At 41.3% G+C, this 23,005-nt stretch overlaps 1 protein-coding gene across 1 annotated transcript in view; it reads right to left on the bottom strand.

The window, feature by feature from the left end:
• kifap3a (kinesin-associated protein 3a) overlaps positions 1 to 18,576 on the bottom strand; it is a 229,571-nt gene extending 210,995 nt beyond the window's left edge. Inside the window, exon 1 of the mRNA XM_078561360.1 lies at positions 18,418 to 18,576. Coding sequence (XP_078417486.1) covers positions 18,418 to 18,449 — 32 coding nt within the window. The 5' untranslated portion in view covers positions 18,450 to 18,576. The remainder of the gene's footprint in view (positions 1 to 18,417) is intronic.
• Positions 18,577 to 23,005: the final 4,429 nt, after the last annotated feature.

Genomic DNA, 23,005 nt, shown 5'->3' with positions numbered 1-23,005 from the left:
CCATAACTTTTCTATGGTTCTATGATTTATGTATTTTTAGTACGCACAATCTTATTTTCCATTTCATAAGCATGTACTTCCAATGTTTAAACATGGCTGCAAACTAACTGCAAATATTCTCTCCCTGGGACCCTCCGCGAATATCTACGACTCTGATCTACAGTCAGAGACTTCGGACAGTTCCATAGTACTTACCTGGATAGTTACCCAGAAAACATTAGACAGATCACCCTGGCTAACATGTGGCAACATTACTGCAGAAAGACAAATAAGCAGGTCAAAACTCTGAGCAACTTGCAGCCTTCCCATGAAAAAAAATACGATCTGCATTTCAAAGTACATGGCGTGATTAGACATGCCAAACCATCTTTACGGGCTCTTTGATGCTCTGTTCCAAAAAATGACGCTCCTTGCCAATCCTGATGTTTCACTATAGGATCATGTAGGATAGTTGGTACAGAAACAAGCCATTTGTCCCAACCAGTTCATGTTTATGATTCACTCTAGCTTCCTCCCATTTTTTCTCATCCAAATCTAACTTCGTAACCACCTATTCCCTAATCTCTCAAATGCTTGCCTAACTGCCCTTTAAATGCATCCAAACTATTCACTTTAGCTACTCCCTGTGGCAGCAAGTTCCACATTCTTAACACTCTAGGTAAAGAAGTTTCTTCTAAATTTCCTATTGAACTTATTGGTGACTATCTTACATAGATGGCCTCTAGTTATGCTCTTCTCCACAAGAGGAGACATTGGGCTAAATCTTCTGGTCTCCAGATCGTCAGAGACTGGACAGACAACCGAAGATGTGGGCCGGGACTCTGTGGAAGTGCTGACACACGGACCTACTGGGAACGGCCTCGAAAGTTTAAAGTTCCACAGGACAATTCCCCTGCTCCCTGCGACCCTCCGTGAATATCTTCGACTCTGTTCTACAGTCAAAGACTTCAGACAGTTCCACAGTACTTACCCGGATAGTTACCCAGAAAACATTAGACAGATCATCCTGGCTAACTCCAGAACCATCCCCCAATCAGACAAACCGCCTTCCCCCCGACCCTACTAGCCCCGGCTAGGACCCCCCCCAACCCCCGGCCCGAACACAATTTGAATGGCCTCCCACACTACACCCCACCCCTAACCTGACCTGACCACCCTGACACGACTGACCTCTCCAACCACCAGCTCCCAACCCGACTACCTCCCTGACCACCAGACAAATCCCCCTCCCTGGCCACCGCACTATCCTTCTTTCCTGACCTAACTAACCCCCTATGCCAACATCCCGACAGCCTCCTCCTGACTACCCCAACCTAAATCAATAATCCTCTCCTCCCCAACCCAACAACCCCCTGACCTGGCTACCCTACCAACCCAGACTACCTCTCCCGCAAGCTAGCCTCCTGACCCGACCAACCTCCTATGCACCTCACCCATTCACTAACATTCAAAGATAGGACCTTTAAACTTACTATACGGCAGCCAGTGCCATAAAAAGGCTGTGTCCTTTCCTCCCCCCAACCTCTACTCCATTCTGACAGAGTTCCCCAGAGACGACCCTGGAAGAAATGCACAGCAGCATCGGGTCAGGGATATTTTCAAGCACAGCGGCAATCCACTCATCACTGCTGCAGCTCCAAAGATCTGAGCCATTCTCTCTGTATTCACTCTATCAAATCCTTCTATAATTTTAAAGACCTCTATTAGGTCTCCCATCAGCCTGCTTTTTTCAAGAGAGAAGGGAGCCCAGCCTGTCAAACCTTTCTTGATATGTGTACCCACACATTTCTGGTATCATCCCTGTCAACCTTCTCTGCACACTTTCCTGTGTCTCTAAATCCTTTTTATAACATAGTGGCCAGAAGTACACATAGTACTCTTAAATGTGATCTAAACAAGGTTCGATTTGGGTTTAGCATTACTTCTCTACTTTTCAATTCTATCCTTCTAGAAGTAAAGCCTAACGCTTGGCTTGCTTTTTTATGGCCTTGCTAACCTGTGGTGCAACTTCTAGCGATTTGTGTGTTTGCGCTCTGAGATCCCTTTGTTCCTCACCTAGACTTGTGCCTTCCAATAAGTGGCCTCCCTATTCTTCCTTAAATATACTACGTCACATTTATCTGTGATCTTTGTTTCCCAATTATTTATCAATGTCCTCCTGTAATCTGTTGCGGTCCTCTTCAGTACTGACTACCCACCCACAATTTGGTGTCATCTGCAAACTTAGAAATTGTGTTTTTGGTTCAAAGTTCAAATTATTAACGTAAATTGTGAACAGCAGTGGTCCCAACATTGTCATTCTGAATAACCATCTTTACTCCCACTCTCTGCTTTGTCTTGGAAGCCAGCTAGCAATCCAGTCTGCCACTTGTGTCCACTGAACCCACATTCTCCAACCTTATTCATTAGTCTATTATGGCAGACCTCATCAAAGGCCTTTTGAAAATCCAGATAAATTACATTTACTGCATTACCATTGTCTATTCTCTGTCACCTCCTCCTTGGTTGGTCAAGCAAGACTTATCCTTTTGAAATTTATGCTGACTATTATATTTCTCATTTCTATATGTTCTTCTCTCCTTTCATAAAAATTCTATTATTTTCCCTACCACTGATGTTAAGTTGTCTGGTTCATAAATCCCTGGATATGTTCTGTCCCTCTTCGCAAGCATAGGAAATACATTAGCTATCTGCCAGTCAACAGGCACTACATCCTTTTCTAATGAATTATTAAATATGAGTAGTAATACCCTCTGCTATTTCTTCCCTAGATTCTTTTAAAATACTAGGTGCAATCCAAACCGACAAGGGACTTTGTCCTCCAAGTTTGTTTAGTTTCAATACCTCCCCTTTTTTATTTTAAATAAGTTTAAATGAACTTATTTCATCGTTCATCTCATCATCCAACATCATGTCTATCCATTCTGTCTGGTAAAAGGTGAAGTGGAATAATTATTTAATATTTCTGCCATTTCTCTATCGTTACCTGTGGTATTATCCTGTCTATACCTAATGGTCTGGTTCCCATCACAGTCTTCTTTTTGTTAATGATATGACTGTAATATATTTTACAACAGTATTTTGTTTTACGTTCCTTCATAATTTAAGTTCCTGGTTCCTCTGTCTTCCTAATTATTTTTTTTTGTCTTCTCTCCTAATCTCTTGGTATTCTCTTTCATCATGCACTTCTCTGCTGTCTATGTACCTAATGTATTCCTCTAACACTTAGTTGTTCTCTTATGTCTTTATTCATTCATAGTATCCCACTAGCATTTAGCTTGTTCTTTCCTTTAGCTGAATATATTTTCCTGCACTCTGTTAAACCCTATTTTAACCATTTCCCATTGTTGTTTCACATCGATGTTTGCCAATATAGCTACCCATTTTATTTTCCCAAGTTCTATTCTCAGCCCCTAAAATCAGCTTTTTCTAATCTATCAGCTTGGTTTTTGTCATATTTATGTCCCTTCCTATCATTTTAAAGCTATTATATTATCATCACTATTGCCGAGATATTTATCTACATTTACTTCTCTTATCTACTCCGACTCATTCCCCATTACTAGATCCAATAGCAAATTTTCCATTGTTGGGCTTTATACATATTGGGTTAAAAAGCAGCCCTGTACACTTTGTTGGAGCTCCAGTCCTTTATCCCCTTTACCCATCTCTTCTTACCAATTAATAACAGGGTAATTAAAATCTCCAAAGTTACTACTGTGCTTTTTACCCAATTCCCTAATTTGTCTGCATATTTCTTTCTCTGCCTCCCTTCCATTACTAGGTGGTCTGCAGATGACACCTTGTAATGTGATGGATCCCTTATTATCTTTTATCTCTATCCATATTGTTATGATATTGGCAAAAAGCAGTAAGTAAAAAAAAATCTGAAATCCCAGTTATTTATTCAAAGAATGAAGCCATAAGACTTCACAGTTTAAAACAGAAGATTATTTTACTATACAAGAATAAAACAAAGCAAACATTAAATACTATCTTAGGTACTTCCTAAACACTCAAATCCAGCATCAACATAAGTGAAACATGAATTAACAGGTCGATCATGAATTATAGATTACAAACTAAATGGCAGATACAACTAAGACAAATCTAATGAATTGGCTCAGCAGTCTACTCAGCATTATAGGTCATCAAACTCAATCACAAAGTCATTCAAAACTCTTTCTCCCTCATGAAGAATTTCAGCTCCTACTCTTCTACGATGTAGTCTGATCCCCAGTTGACAGCTGCACACAACCAACCCAAGTTCCACACATATAGTCTTCACCAAAAGTGTGATAGGTTTGTAGAATCTCCTCAACTCTGTCTGGATGGCGTAGATCCAATGCTTTCTTCAAGTATCAGAAACAGCTGCAGCAACTGTGTATTTGTTTATTCTCACTTTCTGTATCCAGCCTCTGTTTTCTTCAGCCTGCCTATATTGTACCACTGGACTCACCAATTACTACTGAGCTCGGGTCCTCTGTATCCTTATATGTGATTTCAACCAGGTTCAGTCTACTCAGAAGTTTTGATTTCCAATCTCAGTTTCAGTCTTAGTTTCCATGGAAAATGGGAGGGTCAGTTTTGTTTTTCAATTTCCCTTTTTGGTTTCCCTTGCAACATACAAGTTACTTAGTTTGTGGATTAAGTTCACAGCTGGGGCATTAGAAGTGTGTTTTCCCACATACCATAACAGTTTGAGACAATCAGGATCATGCACACATACAATGTTTCATTCACTGACAACGGCAGGAGACCTAGCCAAACGGGAGATTTCTGAATCCAAGGGTATTACTTGAATGACAACCTGTTGATCCAATCCTCAACAAAGTTGGCCGATAGCAAATTGAGAGGCTAAGTCTGCAATAAGTTTCACAAAAATCAGAAACGTCACTTGCTAAGTGAAAGCTACTCAGTGACAGTGACTTATAAATTATAAATAGCCCATATTGAGGCTAAAGTTATGAAGATGCAGTAGCAACACAAGTGGGTATTCACCGTTAACAGGATGCTGCCGTCAAGCCAAAAAGACATGATGCCTATCTCACAAATGAGCAATGTGGTGTATGAATTTCAGTGCCAGTGTGATGTTAGGTATGTAGGGCATACATCCCAAAGACTAGCAGATCATATCAAACAGCATATCCCTTCTGCTATTTGCAATGGACAAGGTACAGACCGTACCCAAACAGCCTGTGTTTGCAAAACTCAGTGTCCAGCATGAGATGTGATTCCGCGATTGGACAACGGACAACATTTACTAAATAATCCTCAGTGTGCTAAGAATTATGCTGACAACCAGTCAGGCTCGCAGTGTGGTGCATTTGCGTGTACTGGAAGCTACATATAATAATACACAGGGCCCTGTTCTTTGCAGACGGAAAGAACATGTACACGCACTGCACCTGTTTCAGCTAAACAAAATAAGTGACAGCCATTTGCTGGTTTATTCCTCAGGGCAATGTCTTGACCAGAGTCAAGCTGCCCGGTTTAAATTTCAAACAATGCTTGGCAGTGAACTGTCAGTCAACATCAACTGGTGCATTCCCCATGGCAATGCCTCTACCAATCAGAGTCCACTTCCAAAGAATCAACACACTCTTTTCATACGGTATCAATTTGTTGTTTCCCCGACATTGGAATTTTCTTGCAAATTGTCCCGATGAATGCAAGATGAAAAGCTTTGACAAAAAATGTCTCCTTTTTCAGCAATACTCAAGTCCTGTACTACCAAACAACTAATCTATGCCTACATCTAACATATTACCTTCCTTTCCAGTTGAAATGTCTTAGGCAGAACATATAAGCAAAGTAGAGAACACCTCGCTATACACATGCAAAGATCAGGTCCCAGAGATCTAAGGATCAACCTATATAATTTTTATGTAGGACTTTGAATCTGGGGGGAAAGAAAGCACTACGCTTCACAGCATCCTTTAAACTGCTAAATACGAAATAAAGCATTAATCATTTTCCATAAAATATTGATAGATATTGCACAAAATATTCTTCAGTTTCAGCTGACAAATCAACTATTCCAGTCACAAACATTAACCAATTGCAAGAAATTAAATTTGTAAATTTTCAATTTACAAATCATTGTTATTCTTTGCACGTATCAGAAAATTTAACTATAGTGTTAAGTGAGATTGCTATCAACTCATTTAAATCAGTTCTTAATAATGAAAATATTCTGACTTTTAACTTGGCTACAACTTTTCTGTTTTCTAAAATTTTTCCCAGGACAAGTGCAAATAAGCCCATACATGGAAACATTGCACATTCAATCTTCAAGAAACCTTTCTTGGAATATATTAAGACAGTTACAGAAGGTTAAGATGTAACAAATCAAGAAAAACTAAGATAAAAGAAAAATACTGCGGAAGCTGGAAATCTGAAATAAAAACAAAATGCTGGAAAAACTCAGCAGGTCTGAGAGCATCTGTAGAGAGAGAAACGGAGTTAACGTTTCGAGTCTGTGACTTTCCTCTCTCTATAGATGCTCTCAGACCTGAGTTTTCTAGCATTTTCTGTTTTTAAATCAAGAAAACCGTTGAACACATCAGCATGAACCATGAGTCGAATAATCTGCTTAAAACAAACACCTAAGCATGTTTAAATCTAGAAAAACTTGGATGTTACTGAGCACTTAGCTCTCAAACATCTCAGTTATCACAGATACAAAGTATAGGAATCTAAGTAGGCCCAACTTTGAAAATACTGCATATAACGATTCAAACTACAGCATTACGAACTTCTATTTAAAATTTAGATAGATTGGAAACATCACATCTGGTATATACAACATTGTTAACATTAAGTTAATTAAAGTTATTTTTGATGTGTTACTGAAGGGACAAGAAATTTAAGTCTGTGCACTTGACTACAGACTCAAGTTTACTGCTTGTATGCCATAGCTAGCCTTGCACATTTTTTCTTGTTTTGAAGTCAGTCAGGAAATAAGCCAACGTAACCTAAATCCTTTACAACACAATTTTGCAAATATATTGCATTGCTTACAAATCTGGCAAGGCAACTCTCTTGAACAGTTTTCATTACGAAGTAATTTTGGCCATGCAGTAAAAGTGAAGAGTTTTTTTATTAAAAAACATTTCAGAGCTAATTTATTATTTTATATCCCAAGGGTATGGCAATTATTCTGACCACTAATCCTCAATTTCCAGAATTTCAAAAGCAGCTTTAAGAAACATTAACTAGGTTTTCTTCTTAAGTTATCTATTCTGGTGCATTCTATTCCAGTCGTTTATTTCAAACTATAGCTATACAGGTACTGGGAACAACAAAGTGAGTGGAGGTGAGCTAGAAAATGTCATGGGAGGCAAGGAGAAGAGACACAGATGCTCAAATAGTTGAGAACAGCAGGAGTAAAGAATTCAGAGACCAAAAATGATTAAAAAGACAACTGAGAAAAGGTTTTGCCAGGAGTAACAATGGAAGACATGCAAATGGGAAGAACAAAGAAAGCACGTGAGGATAATCCAGACAGGAAGCAAAGTATCAGAGGAATTAACTGGGTATCTCAGTGACAATCGGAGCCATTTTTGTGGGGGATGTGCAAAGGACAGCCAATGCATTTGAAATTTTAGGAAAACAATAAACTAATTCCACAATCTCGGTCAGGCACCAACTAAAAACAGTGTCACATATCAATCTGAAGACTAATTTAAAGCTGTGCATGCATGCTTTTTTTGTTGCTAAAAAACAAATTTAGATATAAAAGCTTCCGCAATGCCTGTTTTAGTGTTTTCGGAATCATCTAAGGGTATTGGGACAGAAAAACATTGGCTGCAACTTCCTCAGATTGGCGAGAAGCATCAGATTGTCACTCCGTGCCCAACTAATTACTTGATTTTTCTTCCAATCCTTTCTTGACCAATCTTCCAACTCAGGCCAGGCAAGATCCAGGTGGTGCAGCACATCCCCAGCGTCGATGTCCAGCTCCATCCAAGTGAAGGAGGACACAACCCCTTTTTACGGCACCAGTTAAGTTAAAGGTCCCATTGAAATTTAAACGCCCTTGACAGGCCAGGGAGAAGGTAAGTGGATAGTATTTGGGGGTGGGTGGGTGGTGGAAAATCGGGCCTCAAGGGCTGAGGGAGTCGGACCTCGGGGGGACGGGGGAGATGAGGGAGGGGAGATGTCAGGTCTGTGGCAGGGGGAGGGGGGGTGTGCAGGGCCCCAGGCATGTGTGGGAGTGACAGTCGGACCTGTGGTGGGTTGGGGGGGGGGGGGGGAGTCTCATCCCGGTGGGGGGTATCCCTTGGGGGGGGGGGGGGGGGGGCACACTGTTTAGTTGGGGGGAGGGTGAACCCGTGGCAGGGGGCTGGGGATGGGGGTGGGAGTTAGTCGCCGGGTAGGTGGAGGGGGTCCTCTGGGGTGGTCAGGGCTCTGGTGGGAGACCCGAGGGGTGGCGGCGGGGGGTTGGTCTGGGTATGATGGATCTGTACAATAGTTACCCAGAAGTTAGAACAGGTTTTAATTCTGCTAACTTTTTCAGGGTAACTATTGATGTAACCCTGTTGGAACCATCCGAAGTTTGCAATTTAAGACACATTTTCGGATGTTTCCCAGTGCAGTGCAATTGCCCAGAGGAAGTTTGCAATTCTGGACAATTGCCATGCAAACCCTTACCTGGGGGCTTCTCAAGGGGATTCCCCAGCACAACTTTGGGATACCCCGCCCCCCACAAATACGACGCGGGGGAGCTCGGATGTTACAACCCAGTGTCACTCTTGTTGCAGGCCATTAACACTTTGTAAAGCTAAACAGCTAAATTCTGCAGTAGGAACAGCAAGACATTTGCAAACATGTTCAGACTGAATCCCCACAGAAAAAAGGCATAAAGCAATGAGCTCGAAAGGAAAATAAAGAGAACAAGGAGTGTTGGACTTACAGTACTTATTTGCTTCCTGAAATACAACTATTAAACCAATATTCAACTATTGACATTACTTATTTGGTTTATGAATTTTAAATCCTGCTTAGCAAGGAGAGCAAAGCAGTTCTTAAAAGACTTAACTATTACAAATTAACTTACTATTACAACCATGCACCTACCACTATCAGGTGATCAATGAGTCAGTTTTTTTTTAAAGTGTAGGGGGTCATGGGATGGATGGGGGGAATTCAGGGAAAGGACAGGAAGGGCTATGTAGTCATCTTACTGCACTTCCGATCACACAGAGCTCTTACTATTAACCCATCCTCTTCCCAAATTATTATTCCCAAAAAACTAAACTAACTAAAAATCATGCAACTTATGTCTCCTGTCCAGTTCGCGCATTGCAGAGATTATTTTAACTTATTTCACAAGGAATACTGAAAACACCCAACGCTGGGAACAGTTCCAAGAAAATTCTAATTTAAAGCTATAAGTAAAAATCATTCTGGATTTTAATGTCAAGCCACAAGGGAGTAAAAAATCTGAGCGAATCCTGTATATGGACTTAAAACATCAGCTTGTACTAGATGGTCTGATCAGGCATTTCTTATCGTTCCTTCATTCAGGTGACATGAACAGAGAAATAAATTGAGAATCAAGTTAAAAGAATATTGTAGCCCTCAACCACACTTTGCTCAAGTTTGAGGATGGAAAGAAGAAATACCTTTACAGTAACAGAAATCTCACCAATTGTTTTCCCCAACTTACACAATTCAAGTACTATCACTGTATTAAAAACAATTGTGATGCGAATTCCTTCAATGACAAGAACCATTCTTTACTCTCCTCTCATATCCAAACACCTCTGGGTACCCCACATTCTCCTCCCAGCACACAGAAATTAGAAACTCAGTCTGTGATGAGCTGAATGGGCAGTCCCAGGTTTTATCATCCATTCCACAACATGCTGTACATCAACACCATGTTTCTCCACCTATTACAAGAAACATTAAAAGAAAATAAATTGCATACATCAAGGTCAGGACCAGAACATTCCACTCAATTATCCAGTTGCTTTCCACTGTTACATCTGATCCTTTATGACCTGTTGTAGCCCTTTTGTACTCAACATTTTAGTTTCTCATTTATTCCCAAAGCAGTCTTTCATTTGATTTCCTAGGATTATGTCTCAATGTTTAAAGTTGAAGTAACTGTTTTTGACAAGCTGAAAATCTGTCCAGCACTAGCACATCCAAGGACCACAGCAGACAGATTAGACTTCTTTGACTTTGTGTAATACATCTCTAATTCACAATATCCAGAATTGCTATCAATAGAAATGTTACAAGTGGAATTTATACAATTAAAAACAAAGAACTCCATTATAAACCTGGCCAGAGATATGGACTAATGTTTAGTCTACAGTGAACTACATTAAGATCAATTACATTGCAAATCAAAATGAACACTCATTTTAAGTATATGTGACGGGTCTGAAATCTATCAAACATGAACACAGCAACAATTTGCATTCATATTGCACCTCAAAGAATATAAAACATCTCAAGGCACTTTACAGAGGTGGGGGCAGGAAAAAAGTGAACGGATACCAATTAATGGAAGGGGAGATTGGAAGAGGGGTTCAGAAGCTTAGCTGAACCACTGAGCTTTTAAAGGTGAAGAGGCAGAAAAGATTCTGGAGGAAGTTCCACCCACCCTAGAAGGCAGGCGGGGCCTTCATTTAATATTTCATTTGAAAAACAACACCATTGGCAGTGCAGCACTTCCTCATTTCTGCACTGAAGAGTCAACCTAGATTATCACCAGAGTTCAAAATACATGGAGGCAGAGGCAAAAGCCTCAAATAGCCCAGGGAAAATCAATGACTGGGGCAGCCAATGAGAGAAAAGTTGCCCCCACATGTGGAAGTGACAGAATCTATAAGGAGCTGCTCCTCCAATCACAGATTCTCCTGCTCTTGCTCCTCCTTCAGGGGCAGTATCTATGATTGGAAGAGCATCAAGGGCAGGAGAGAGGGTTCCTGGAGCAGTTATTCGGGTTGGTCCCACTGTCGCCATCGAGAGGAGGTCGTTTCGATGAGAAAGGTTTAAAGTTAGTCATGGAGTGAAGAGCTCTCTAGTGGATATAAATCACTGGAGGGCTAATTATTGGATGAGGGTTATGGAATTTTGTCAGAATTGTCGTTCTCTAAATCCAACAAGTACAGCAGCAATGCTGCTATAATCCTTCACTTCAGTCATCAGTGTCATGCTGCTGGTAGGTATCCTCCGCAAACAAGAAACTCAAATGATCAGAACAGTGAGAATAGCAGGACCAGTGGGAATTCCAAGGATTCAGAGAGCTAAGAAATGACTTCTGTTTATACACCCATGGAGATTAAGAATCCTGTCAAGCAGGAGATTTATATGAGTATTTTCAGTTTTAAGTCTGGGTGAAAACTGGCCTGCCTTATACTTCGTTCGAACCATTTGGTAACTGTACTGCTAAATTTGTAATCCACTGTTTCTCTTTTCTTTTCCTTTGTGGTAGTGTCTAGTCATATTAGTTTAAAGCCCATAATTTCCAAGGAGTAAAGTGTGTGCATGTATCAGTTATCTTGAAAAACTTTTGTTGCAAGTTTATACCTGCTGTTTTCTTGTGCCAATTTAAATACTGTGGTGTCTAGGAACTTACTGCTTTCCTTGTGTGTTGTGAATTTAAATTTAATGGAGGGGTGATGATTATTGAGGACATTGATGAATTCTTCTAATTCTGCTTCTGTGAGAGTCAAAATACCCCATATGTCATCCAAGTATCTGTAGTAACACATAGGGAGCCAGGGACACTTTCATTAACTCTCTTCTCAATCTGCCATGTTAACGTTTGCATAGGCTAGGAAAAAATTCTTACCTACATTACCTGTGTCTTTGATTTGTAGATAAAATTCATTGTTGAATTCAAAGTCATATTTTGTTAAACCTAAGTGTAGTAACTGGATAATAATTTCATCTGGTCTGTCAGGCTGGGGAAATTTATTAAAGTTATTTCGGACAGTCAGCACACCCCTCACTGTTTCTATATTTGTGTACAGACTTTCAATGTTCATTGTAAAAATTATGACATTGGGGGTTACAGCTCATGAGTTAACCACCTCTATAAAGTGGTATGTGTCTTTAAAATAACTAGGATGCTTCTGTGCTAAGGGGTTCCAATCTAGGAGGACAGACAAATAGGGAAAGGAGGTGGGGTAGCATTGTTAGTAAAGGAGGAAATCAATGCAATAATGAGGAAAGATATTGGCTCAGAAAATCACGATGTGGAATCTGTTTGGGTGAAGATAAGAAACACCAAAGGGCAAAAAACGTTGGTCGGGGTTGTCTATAGGCCCCCAAACAATAATGGAGATAAGGAAAATAGGAAATTAGAGACGCATGCAATAAGGGCACAACTGTAATCATGGGTGACTTTAATCTACATATAGATTGGACAAACCAAACTAACAATAATACTGTGGAGGAGGATTTCCTATGATGGTTTTTTAGACCAATACATTGAGGAACCAACTAGAGAGCAGGCTATCCTAGACTGGGTATTGTGCAATGAGAAAGGATTAATTAACAAACTTGTTGGGCAGGGTCCCTTGGGAAGAGCAACCATAAAATGATAGAATTGTTCATTAGGATGGAGAGTGAAGAAATTAAATCCGAAACTAGGGTCCTGAATCTAAATAAAGGGAACTACAAGAGTATGAGGCGCGAGTTGGCAATGATGGATTAGGGAACATTACTAAAAGGGTTGACAGTGGATAGGCAATGGCTAATATTTAAGGAACGTATGCATGAATTACAACAATTATTCATTCCTGTCTGACACAAAAATAAAACAGAAAAGATGGCTCAATCGTGGGTTGCAAAAGAAATTAGGAGACATATAAAATTACCAGAAAAAGCAGCAAGTCTGAGGATTGGGAGCATTTAGGATTCAGCAAAAGTGGACAAGAAAATTGATCAAGAAGGGGAAAATGGAGTATGAGAGTAAACTAGCAAGGAACATTAAAAACTGACTGTAAAAGCTTCTATAAATATGTGAAGAGAAAAGGACTGCGAAATATGCAAACACAAACATAGGTCCCTTACAGTCAGAAACGGGGGAACTTATAATAGGGAACAAAGAAATGGCAGAAGAATTGAACACACATTTTGGTTCTGTCTTCACAAAAGAGGACACAAGTAATTTCCCAGAAATGTTAGGGAACCAAGGGTCTAGTGAGAGGGAGGAATTGAAGAAAATCAGCATTAGTTTTTTTTAAAATGGTGCTAGAGAAATTAATGGGGTTAAAGGCTGAAAAATCCCCAGGGCCTGATAATCTACATCCCAGAGTAATAAAGGCAGTGGCCCCAGAAATATTGGATGCATTGGTGGTCATCTTCCAAAATTCTACAGACTCTGGAGCAGTTCCTACAGATTGCAGGGTGGCAAATGTAACCCCACTATTTAAAAAAGGAGGGAGAGGAAAAACTGAGAATTGCAAATCAGTTAGCCTAACATCAATAGTGGGAAAAATGCTAATAAAGATGTGGTAACAGAACACATGGAAAGCAGTAGCGGGATTAGACAAAGTCAGCATGGGTTTATGAAAGGGAAATCATGCTTAACTAATCTAATGAAGTTTTTTGAGGATGTAACTAGTAGAACAGATAAGGGAGAACCATTAGATGTAGTGTATTTGGATTTCAAGAAGGCTTTTGATAGGGTCCCACATAAGAGGCTGGTGGGAAAAATTAAAGCACATGGGATTGGGGGTGATATACTGGCATGGATTGAGAATTGGTTGACAGACCAGAAACAGATAGTGGGAATAAGTGCCCCGGTGGCAGGCGGTGACTAGGGATGTATCGCAGGTCTCGGTGCTTGGGCCCCAGCTAGTCACGATATATATAAATGACTTGGATGAGGGAACCAAATGCAATATTTCCAAGTTTACTGATGACACAAAACTGGGTGAGGTTGTAAGTTGTGAGGAGGATGCAAGGAGGCTTAAGGGCGATTTAGATAAGTTGTATGTGTGGGCAAACTCATGGGCGGATAGAGTATAACGTGGATAAATTTGAAGTTATACACTTTGGAGTGAAAAACAGAAAGGCAAAGTATTATTTAAATGGTGATATATTGGGAAATGTGGATGTACAAAGGGATCTGGGTGTCCTTGTAGACCAGCCAGTGAAAGTAAATAGGCAGGTGCAGCAAGCAATTAGGAAGGTTAATGATACATTGGCCTTCATTGCAAGAGCATTTGAGTTCAGAAGTAGGGATGTCTTACTGCAGTTAAGTATTGGAGTATTGCACTCAGTTTTGGTCTCCCTAACTAAGAAAGGATATACTTGCCATAGAGGGAATGCAGTGAAGGTTCACTAGGCTGATACTGGGGATGGCAGAACTGTCGTATGAGGAGAGATTGGTTCGACTGGGCCTGTATTCACTAGAGTTTAGAAGAATGAGGGGGGATCTGATTGAAACGTATAAAATTCTAACAGGGCTAGACAGACTGGATGCAGGGAGGATGTTTCCCCTGGTCGGGGAGTCTAGAACCAGGGGCCACAGTCTCAGGATAGGTAATTTAGGACTGAGGTAAAGAAAAATTTCTTCAATCAGAGGGTGGTTAACCTGTGGAATTCCCTATGACAGAAGGCTGTGGAGGCCGGGTCACTGAGTATATTCAAGAAAGAAAGTGATAAATTTTTGGATATTAGGGGCATCATGGGGTATGGAGAGAAAGTGGGAATATGGCGTTGAGATAGAGGATCAGCTGTGATCATATTGAATGGCGGAGCAGGCCCGAAAGGCCAGATGGCCTACTCCTGCTCCTTGTATCTATGTGTCTATGTCTCATTAAAGCACAGATGATCATGCAAAAGGAGGTGCATTACCTTGGGAAAACAAAAATCACGGAAATGTAAAGTATATGTGAATTAAACCACTTGTTATCTCATGGTTAGTTTGGTGCTGCAGAATTAATTTGTGTCTATTTCTCTTGTTGCACAGTTGGAAGTCAGTATCCTGACGTGTTTGTCAGCATTCACTAGACAGAGGTATTGAGGAGAAAGAAGTTGAAGTTGGCAGAACTAAACAAAAGGATGCTGGAGAGTGCTAATTGCTTGCAATTAATTTTTTTAAAAGGGCCGCAAATGTGAGACTCATTCCCAATAAGTTACCTTGTGCCAAATAGAGAGAATTTTCGATTTGGAAACAGAGTATGGAAAATTTATTTATAATAAATTAAACAAAAAAACATATTTATAAATTTCAAGTTAAAAGATTTTACATATAGTCCTTGGTATTTATGCTACCTTATCTTATTTAAAGAAGGAAACCATTAAAAAATGAACACAAATACAGAAGGTAAGGTTACTATGTTATTGTATCACCTAATAGAGTTATTAGAATGAAAAAGGAGCCCCTGAAAACCCAAACATAGCCCCAGAAAATCAAAAAGTAGACCTGGAGAAAATCACAAGGAGAGCCCTCGAAAAATAAATCAATATTTTGACCTCTGTTATGCATTCAAATCTCAAGTCTTCACCCTACAACCTTTTTGGCTTGATTGAGTGTGCTGCCATTGAAACAACGCTGACACCTGAAAAATGTTCTCCTTCAGTATCTCTCTTCCCCACTGATATTGTAAATTGCTTACATTACAAGGCACAGAACAACCTGTGGTAAAATAAAACAGAATCACCAAGACATTAGTAATATAGTTTCAATGCTGAGTTGGTTTCACAGCTGTCTGTAATGAAGCTGTCACATTATGTTAACATATATTTGGATTTATATAGCACTTCATCACATCAGAACATTGCAAAGTGCTTCACATATAATGAATTACCTTTGAAGTTCAGTGATTATGTAGCCAAATTTAAAAAGGTAGAGAGGCAGAAGGTGGATTACTATTTTCTGCTAAACTAAATGAAAAGCATCGGCCTGGATGGAGTGGTAACGCTAAGAGTGACCAAGCCTGAAAGTGATGTTTCCTAGCACTAGTCCCACACAAACTGCTGCTCCAGACACACATTAGCCTCCTACATGGTAAAATCAATAGAGGGTGGAAGTGAAGACTCAAAATGCTGGATTTCCATAAAAATAAATATATGTTCACAAGTTTAAAGATAACAGAGAATGATGTATTAACATGAGTTATCCTTTTTGATCATGTCCAAGTCTTCACTAGATTTTCTTGTACACAGAGACCAATTGGCTTGGTATGTCAACAGTATGATTTGGTTGCATTATCATACTTCAATGCAATTTTTGTTTTAAAGCAACCGTAAAGTTTAGTTTAATTTTGGAGCCAGGGCCTAATCTGACTGCAGACTGAAGCACTTATCTAGATTTTCTAGAGGAGTTAATCTTGTACCACTTTGATTTGTACTTTCTAGAGTATAAATTCAATGCAATGTCAAACTACAAAAATAGCACAGGGGCTCCCTAGACAGTGTCTATTCATTTCAATGTTTGGACAATGGGGAATGCTGACTACACACATTTTTAAAACTCCTCCTTTAAGACACTCCCCAAAATCTACTTTGACCAAACTTTTAGTTATCTGTCCTGATATCTCATCCTTCGGTTCTGTCAATTTTTGTCTGATGCCTGCTTTACCTCACCACCACCTCTCCCTACCCCTCCACTGTCTCTAAATTGTCAGATTACTTTTCCAACATCCAGTGCTGGAAGAGCAGAAATTTCCTCTAATTTTGGTGCTCACCACAAACTCCGCACCCTCACATTCAACTCCATCCCTCGCCTTGACAACTGAGACTGAATCAGACTGTTCGCACCTCAGTGTCACACTTGACCTCGTGGGCTTGGGGGGGCGGGGAGGTCTTTAAACCACATGTCCACACCATCACTAAGATCACCTATTTCCCCCTCCGTAACATCATCTGCCTCGACCCTTGCCTCAGCTCTTCTGCTGCTGAAACCCTCACCCCCCATGTGCTTGTTACCTCAGGCTTGGCCAGCCTCCTACATTGTTCCCTCTGTAAACTTAAAGACGTCCAAAACTCTGCTGGCCATGTCCTTACCTGCCCAAATCCCAATCACCCATCACTCCTGTGTTTGCTGACCAACACTGGTTCTTGGTTAAGCAACACCTGTATTTTCAAAATCTCTTCTTTGTTTTCAAATCCCTTCATGGCCTGGTTCCTCCCTATCCCCGCAATCTCCTCCAGCTCTACAACTGATCTAGCATCAATTACCATTTGTGGAAGAGTGCCAAGGTGCTCCACAGAGACGTAAAACAAAAAATGACACAGAGCCACATAAGATGATCTTAGGGCAGTTGACAAAAAGCTTGTTCGTAGAGGCAGGTTTTAAGGAGTGTCTTAAAGGGAGAAAGTGAGGTAGAAAGGTGGTAAGCATTAAGAGGGAGTTCCAGAGCCTAGAGCCAAGGTAAGGTAGCTGAAAACACAGTCACCATGGGATGCTCAAGAAGCCAGAATTAGAGGTGCACAGATATCTTGGAGAGTTGTAGAGCTGGAGGAGATTGTGGGGATAGGGAGGAGCCAGGCCATGAAGGGATTTGAAAACAAGGAAGAGATTTTGAAAATATAGGTGTTGTTTAACCAAGAACCAGTGTAGGTCAGCAAACACAGGAGCGATGGGTGATCGGGATTTGGGGCAGGTAAGGACATGGCCAGCAGAGTTTTGGATGTCTTTAAGTTTACAGAGGGTACAATACAGGAGGCTGGCCAAGCCTGAGGTAACAAACACATGGATGAGGGTTTCAGCAGAAGAGCTGAGGCAAGGGTCCAGGCAGATGATGGTACGGAGGGGAAATGGGCGATCTTAGTGATGATGCGGATATGTGGTTTAAAGCCACACCCCCCATCCCCAAATTCCCAAAATGTCACATATCCTGCCAACACAGAATGCCCGATCTCAAAAAATTCGCCAGATACCACCTGATAAACAGCCTGATAGCAACCAGCACTGGTTCTAATGACTCAACAAACGCATCTAGTGAGTAACCCCAAATCATCACAGCCAGAATGGCACACAGGATACAACTGACCTCGCCGAACGAGGGCGAGGTAGAGAATGAAATCGGTCAGCGTTCCTAATCAGCAACCCCTACTGAAATTGCCACCAACTACGTGGGAATCAGCTTCGCTACGAATGATGCTCCCCCAAAATGGGGCCCAACAATATTCATTTTCCAGGCCGACTCATACATAATGTCATCAAGGCTATGTATCCGGGAGTCACCTTGCGCCAGTGGAAATGTGCCCCGTGACGGTGTCAGCATCTCCAAGGAAGCGGGGATTGTGCCTTTGCACATTTATACAACATGTCTGCCAAACCTGCACCCTAAACAGTAGCTGCAAAGTGGGCAATAACTGCAGAATTCAAAAGGTGCCCTGGTCACAAAGTGCAATAACGGCGGCTGCAGGTTTCCTGGGCCCAGCCCACTCCGTCAGCAAAACAACCGGCAACTCCCTGGCCGCCGCACCAACCTCTTCAGATAGCGAGCATCCTCTGGCTGCATCTTCACTGGCCCCTCCCGCTCAGTCTGCAAGCAGCTTCTTTGTTTGCTTACTTTCCTCAGCCCTGCAGCCGCCCTCACAACATCTCCCCAGGTTACCAGGGACAAGTGCAGCCGCCCCACAATCCGCAGCGGTGCTGGGGGCGGGGCCTGAGCCGGTGGGTGGGGCCTGGGGAACGGCAGCGGAACTCCGCCTACAGCGCCGCCACTAGGCCAAGAACAATAACAAAAACAGAAACAGAAATACCTGGAAAAACTCAGCAGGTCTGGCAGCATCGGCGGACAAGAGCACAGTTTATGTTTCGAGTCCTCATGACCCTTCAACAGAACTAAGTAAAAATAGGAAAGGGGTGAAATATAAGCTGGTTTAAGGGGAGGAGGGGGGGGGGTGCGGTTTGGGACAAGCAGCCAGTGATAGGTGGAGATAACCAAAAGCTGTCACAGTCAAAACAATAACCCCAGGTCAATGTGGCTTTGCAAGGAAAGGAGCCCAACAGCCACAAAATCAAAAAGCGCTGCAAAAAACTCAACAAGTCTGGCAGCATCTGGAGAGAGAAGCAGTTTCGGGTCCATATGACTCTTCAGAGCTAAAGAGAAGTAGAAACGTGATGAATTTGATACTGTTTAAGAGACCTTGGAGCAAGATAAGAAGATCAAGAATAGGTGGGAGCTAAGGAGAGATTGTCAAAGATGTCATGGACACAAGACAAAAGGAGTTTTAATGGTAGTGGTAAAGGCTAAAGAAAGTGCTGATTGTGGCATGATGGTTAGAGCAGAATGTGTTAATAGCAGAACAAGGGTCAGAGCTCTGAAAGCACTATGGAGAAACCCGTAACAGATGGCCCTGTGGGGTATTTGTGGGTGGGGATTTGGGGGGAAAGGATTTCAAAAATGAATTAATAAATAATTAAAATTATAATTTAAGAAAACAATTTGTATTAACTCTGAAGAAGGGTCATACGGACTCAAAGCGTTAACTCTGTTTCTCTCACCACTGATGCTGCCAGATCTACTGAGTTTTTCCAGCATTTTTTTTTTCAGATTTCCAGCATCTGCATATTTTGCTTGCAGCAACAAAAACAACTTGCATTTACCTAGCACCTCTAACATGGCATAACATCATGACATTTCACAGAGGTGCAATCAGAGAAACAATGATGCCCAGCCAAAGAAGGAAATATTAAATGTGTGACTAAAATCAACACCTATTTCCATCTGCCTCAGTGATCTGCCTGAACTCTCATCCATGTATTTTGTCACCTTCAGACACAACTATTCCAATGTTCTCCTAGACGGCTTCCCATCTTCCACCATCCATAAACTTCAGTCAAGCCAAAACTTTGCTGCCTATATGATATCCTGCACCAGGTAACCACTCACCCATGACCCCTGAGCTCACTAAGCTGCATGAGTTCCTGGTTGCCAGACACCTCAAATGTTAAATTCTTATCCTCATGTTCAAATCCCTCCAGGGCATCCATCACCTATTCTCATTTCTGTAATATACTCCAGTCCTCTAACCATCCAAGATTCTGCTTTCCTCCAACTCAGACGTCTTGTACATCCGCCACTATTTTTGTCTCACTATTAGTTGCCACATCTTGAAAAGTCAAGGACCTAAGCTCTGGAAATTAAACTGTAAAACCTCTCCCCACTCTATCTCTCTCAATTCCTTTAAGGTCCTTTTTAAAACCTATCTTTTTGACCTAACTTTCAGTCACACTTCCAAATACCCCCTTCTTTGTCTAGGTTACAATATATTTGATTACACTTTTGGGAAGTGTCTTGGAACATTTTAGTACAGTCAGAAAGGTTGTGGATTCAAGGCCCATTCCAGGACTTGAGCACAACAACCAAGGCTGGCACTCCAGTGCAGCACTGAGAAAGTTCTGCGCTTTCGGAGGTGCTGTCTTTCAGATGAGACATTAAACCAAGGCCCTAACTAATCTACAGTGTTGTAAAAGGTCCAATGGCAGTATTTAGAATAGCAAGGCGATTAACCCCAGTGTCCTGGCCAATATTTATCCCCTATTCAATATCATCAAAAAAGATTATTTGAACATTATCATCTTGCTGTTTGTGGGAGCTGTGCATAAATTGGCTGCCACATTTCCTATATGACATCAGTAACTGCACTTTAGAAGTACTTCATTGACTATAAAGCACTTTTGGAACATCCTCTGGTCATGAAAGATGTTTTATAAATGCATGCCTTTCTTTTTTTAATGTAAGTCATTAATAATGCGATGTATTCTCCACACTTCTGCGGCCATTGCTCTATCACACTGTTTCCAAACTGTTCCACCCAAGTCCAGTGTGCAGTGCAAGTCCAGTTTGCAGTGTGACAGTTCAAAGTCCAATCTTAAGGTTTTCTTTTGTTACAATCAGGTGAGGAGGGGTCAAATTACTCCCATTTTTTCCCACTCCTCGTTTGACTGTAGCAGGGTTTTCGTGAAAAGGATATACTTGCCTATTTTTTATTCTTACATTCTAGGCCAGCTTTCACATTGCCCATCAGCGAATGTTTAACTATTCACGTGCTGTGATCATAAAATACCAATCAAACAGGTTTTCTTGAGTTATTGAGTTCAACAAAGAAACAGGGTAGCTTTATTTTACTTAACCTGGTCTAAGTAAAGTAATAAAATACACACCAACTTTCACACACACACATACTCAAACCCTGTACACAGACAAGTAGAAGGATGGATTAATTAAATTCAAATTCAGGGATATATGATCCATGGGCTGGTATTTTCAGACCCCATTGCAGGCAGGACCCGCCGCGGGCGAGGAGGCACCCCAGCCAGAAGTCCATTGACTTGCGGCAGGACCGGACAATCCCGGCAGTGGGCGGGTGCAGAAATTCCTGCCCATGGAGTTTGGTGACTTTGCTGGCTTCAGGATGAATTTGGTGGTCCTGCTGTTTCCCTCATGAATATGGTTTAAAGCAAAGCTGGCTGATTTGGCTCTCCTTCTGGAGACAGCGGTACAAGGTAATTTCCTTCAAGAAGATTCTGTCTCCAGCAAGGGCATTCCTGGATGGTTCCAGTCAGCAAAAAGTGTTCAAAAACTTACAAAGCAGGCAGGAGAGAGGAGGAAGGAGAGACCCCACTTGGATCTTCTCTTATCAGTGCCTCAGCTTCTTGTCTTCATACTGCAGAAAGCAGAAGCTTAAACACACAAAGAGTGGATCCATCACATGACCACCACCCAGTGATTCAAAGATGGTCATTACTAGTATATTCCCCCTTGGAAAGTAATAGGTCCATGTCTGGGAATTCCCCTCTCTCAGCCAGGATCCCATTGTTCAAGTGATTGGGTTTAATGGTTTGTCTCCATCAGTTGAATACCTCAGGTATTACCTTGGATGCTTTGCTAATGGGGACAGGGTGTGTGGTTCACTCATATTCCCCTGGTCATTGTCCTTGATGGGTCTTTGCAGGCATGGTGTCTCCATCTCAATGGATGGGAATGTGGAAGGCACAGTGGTGTAAATTTGGTAGCCATCTTTGGCTGTGAGCTCAAGTTTTAAAAAGCTCAATTCGGGTTTCCATCTGGTGGATTAAAAATAATTATTTGGCATGTTTTTATAACACTTTCCTACTTCTGTTATATATTTTGGAAGTAAAATTGATGAGCTTCTCTTTCCGTGACAACACAGGAGAAATGCATTTACTCAAAGAATAATAAAGCTCTGGAATAATCTTCCAGACATGATGGTTGAGACAAAAACACCGTGTTGTACACAATGTAATAGGATGTTTTGATTGGAGAGTTAGTAGGCTTGAATGATCAAAATCCATAAACATCCTTTACTGGCTCCCATCTTTCCATATTTCTTAGCTTGTCCTCTCTTCATCATTATCCCTCTCATGAACTAACCTGTCAATCTGCCATATTCTTTACTCTTCTGTCTTACAAACTTCTCTTTCTCCATCTTCCCTCATATGCATTTCCTCGCTATGACTTTATAACACACCCCCTCCTTCACTCAAACTGTCATACTCTCTTACAATTTTAGGACCTCATCCATTTGCAAAAATGTTTCTATTCCCTCAGTCTCCGAAAGGAAAAGGGAGGTACATTGGCTGACGCGCAAAAATACATGTCCTTTCACAATAAGACAAATCAGTAACTGAAGTAAACTGAGCACGTGTTCACTGTCATCTCACGGAGCCTCATTTCTCCTGCTTCACCTCTGGTACAGTGTTTGAACTGTGTACCAGCTTCAGTGCAACATTCAGTAAATTTCACATTCAGTGAAGTTTTTCTAAAAGTTTTTTTTTGTCCACCAGGATTTAGTCTTTCCAGAAAGATCATTGTGCGCAGAGCTGACATTACATGGATCTGGTTGGTTAGGAGGGTTATAATTCATGCGGAGGCGCGTTTTCAGCACCTGCTAGTAGAACAGAGCCTAGTAGGACGAAGGGTCAACGCCAAGCTGTTAGGAGCAGAGATCCCAGACGGTCGCACTGTGAATCTGAATCACCAGGAGAAACGGCAGCAAACTACCCAGGCAGAGAGAGAGAGAAAATCCTTAGAAACTCTCACATAAA

Source organism: Cetorhinus maximus, chromosome 17, assembly GCF_964194155.1.
Source record: "Cetorhinus maximus chromosome 17, sCetMax3.hap1.1, whole genome shotgun sequence".
In the NCBI taxonomy this organism is placed as follows: Eukaryota; Metazoa; Chordata; class Chondrichthyes; order Lamniformes; family Cetorhinidae; genus Cetorhinus; species Cetorhinus maximus.
This window is presented reverse-complemented; position numbering and strand designations above follow the sequence as displayed.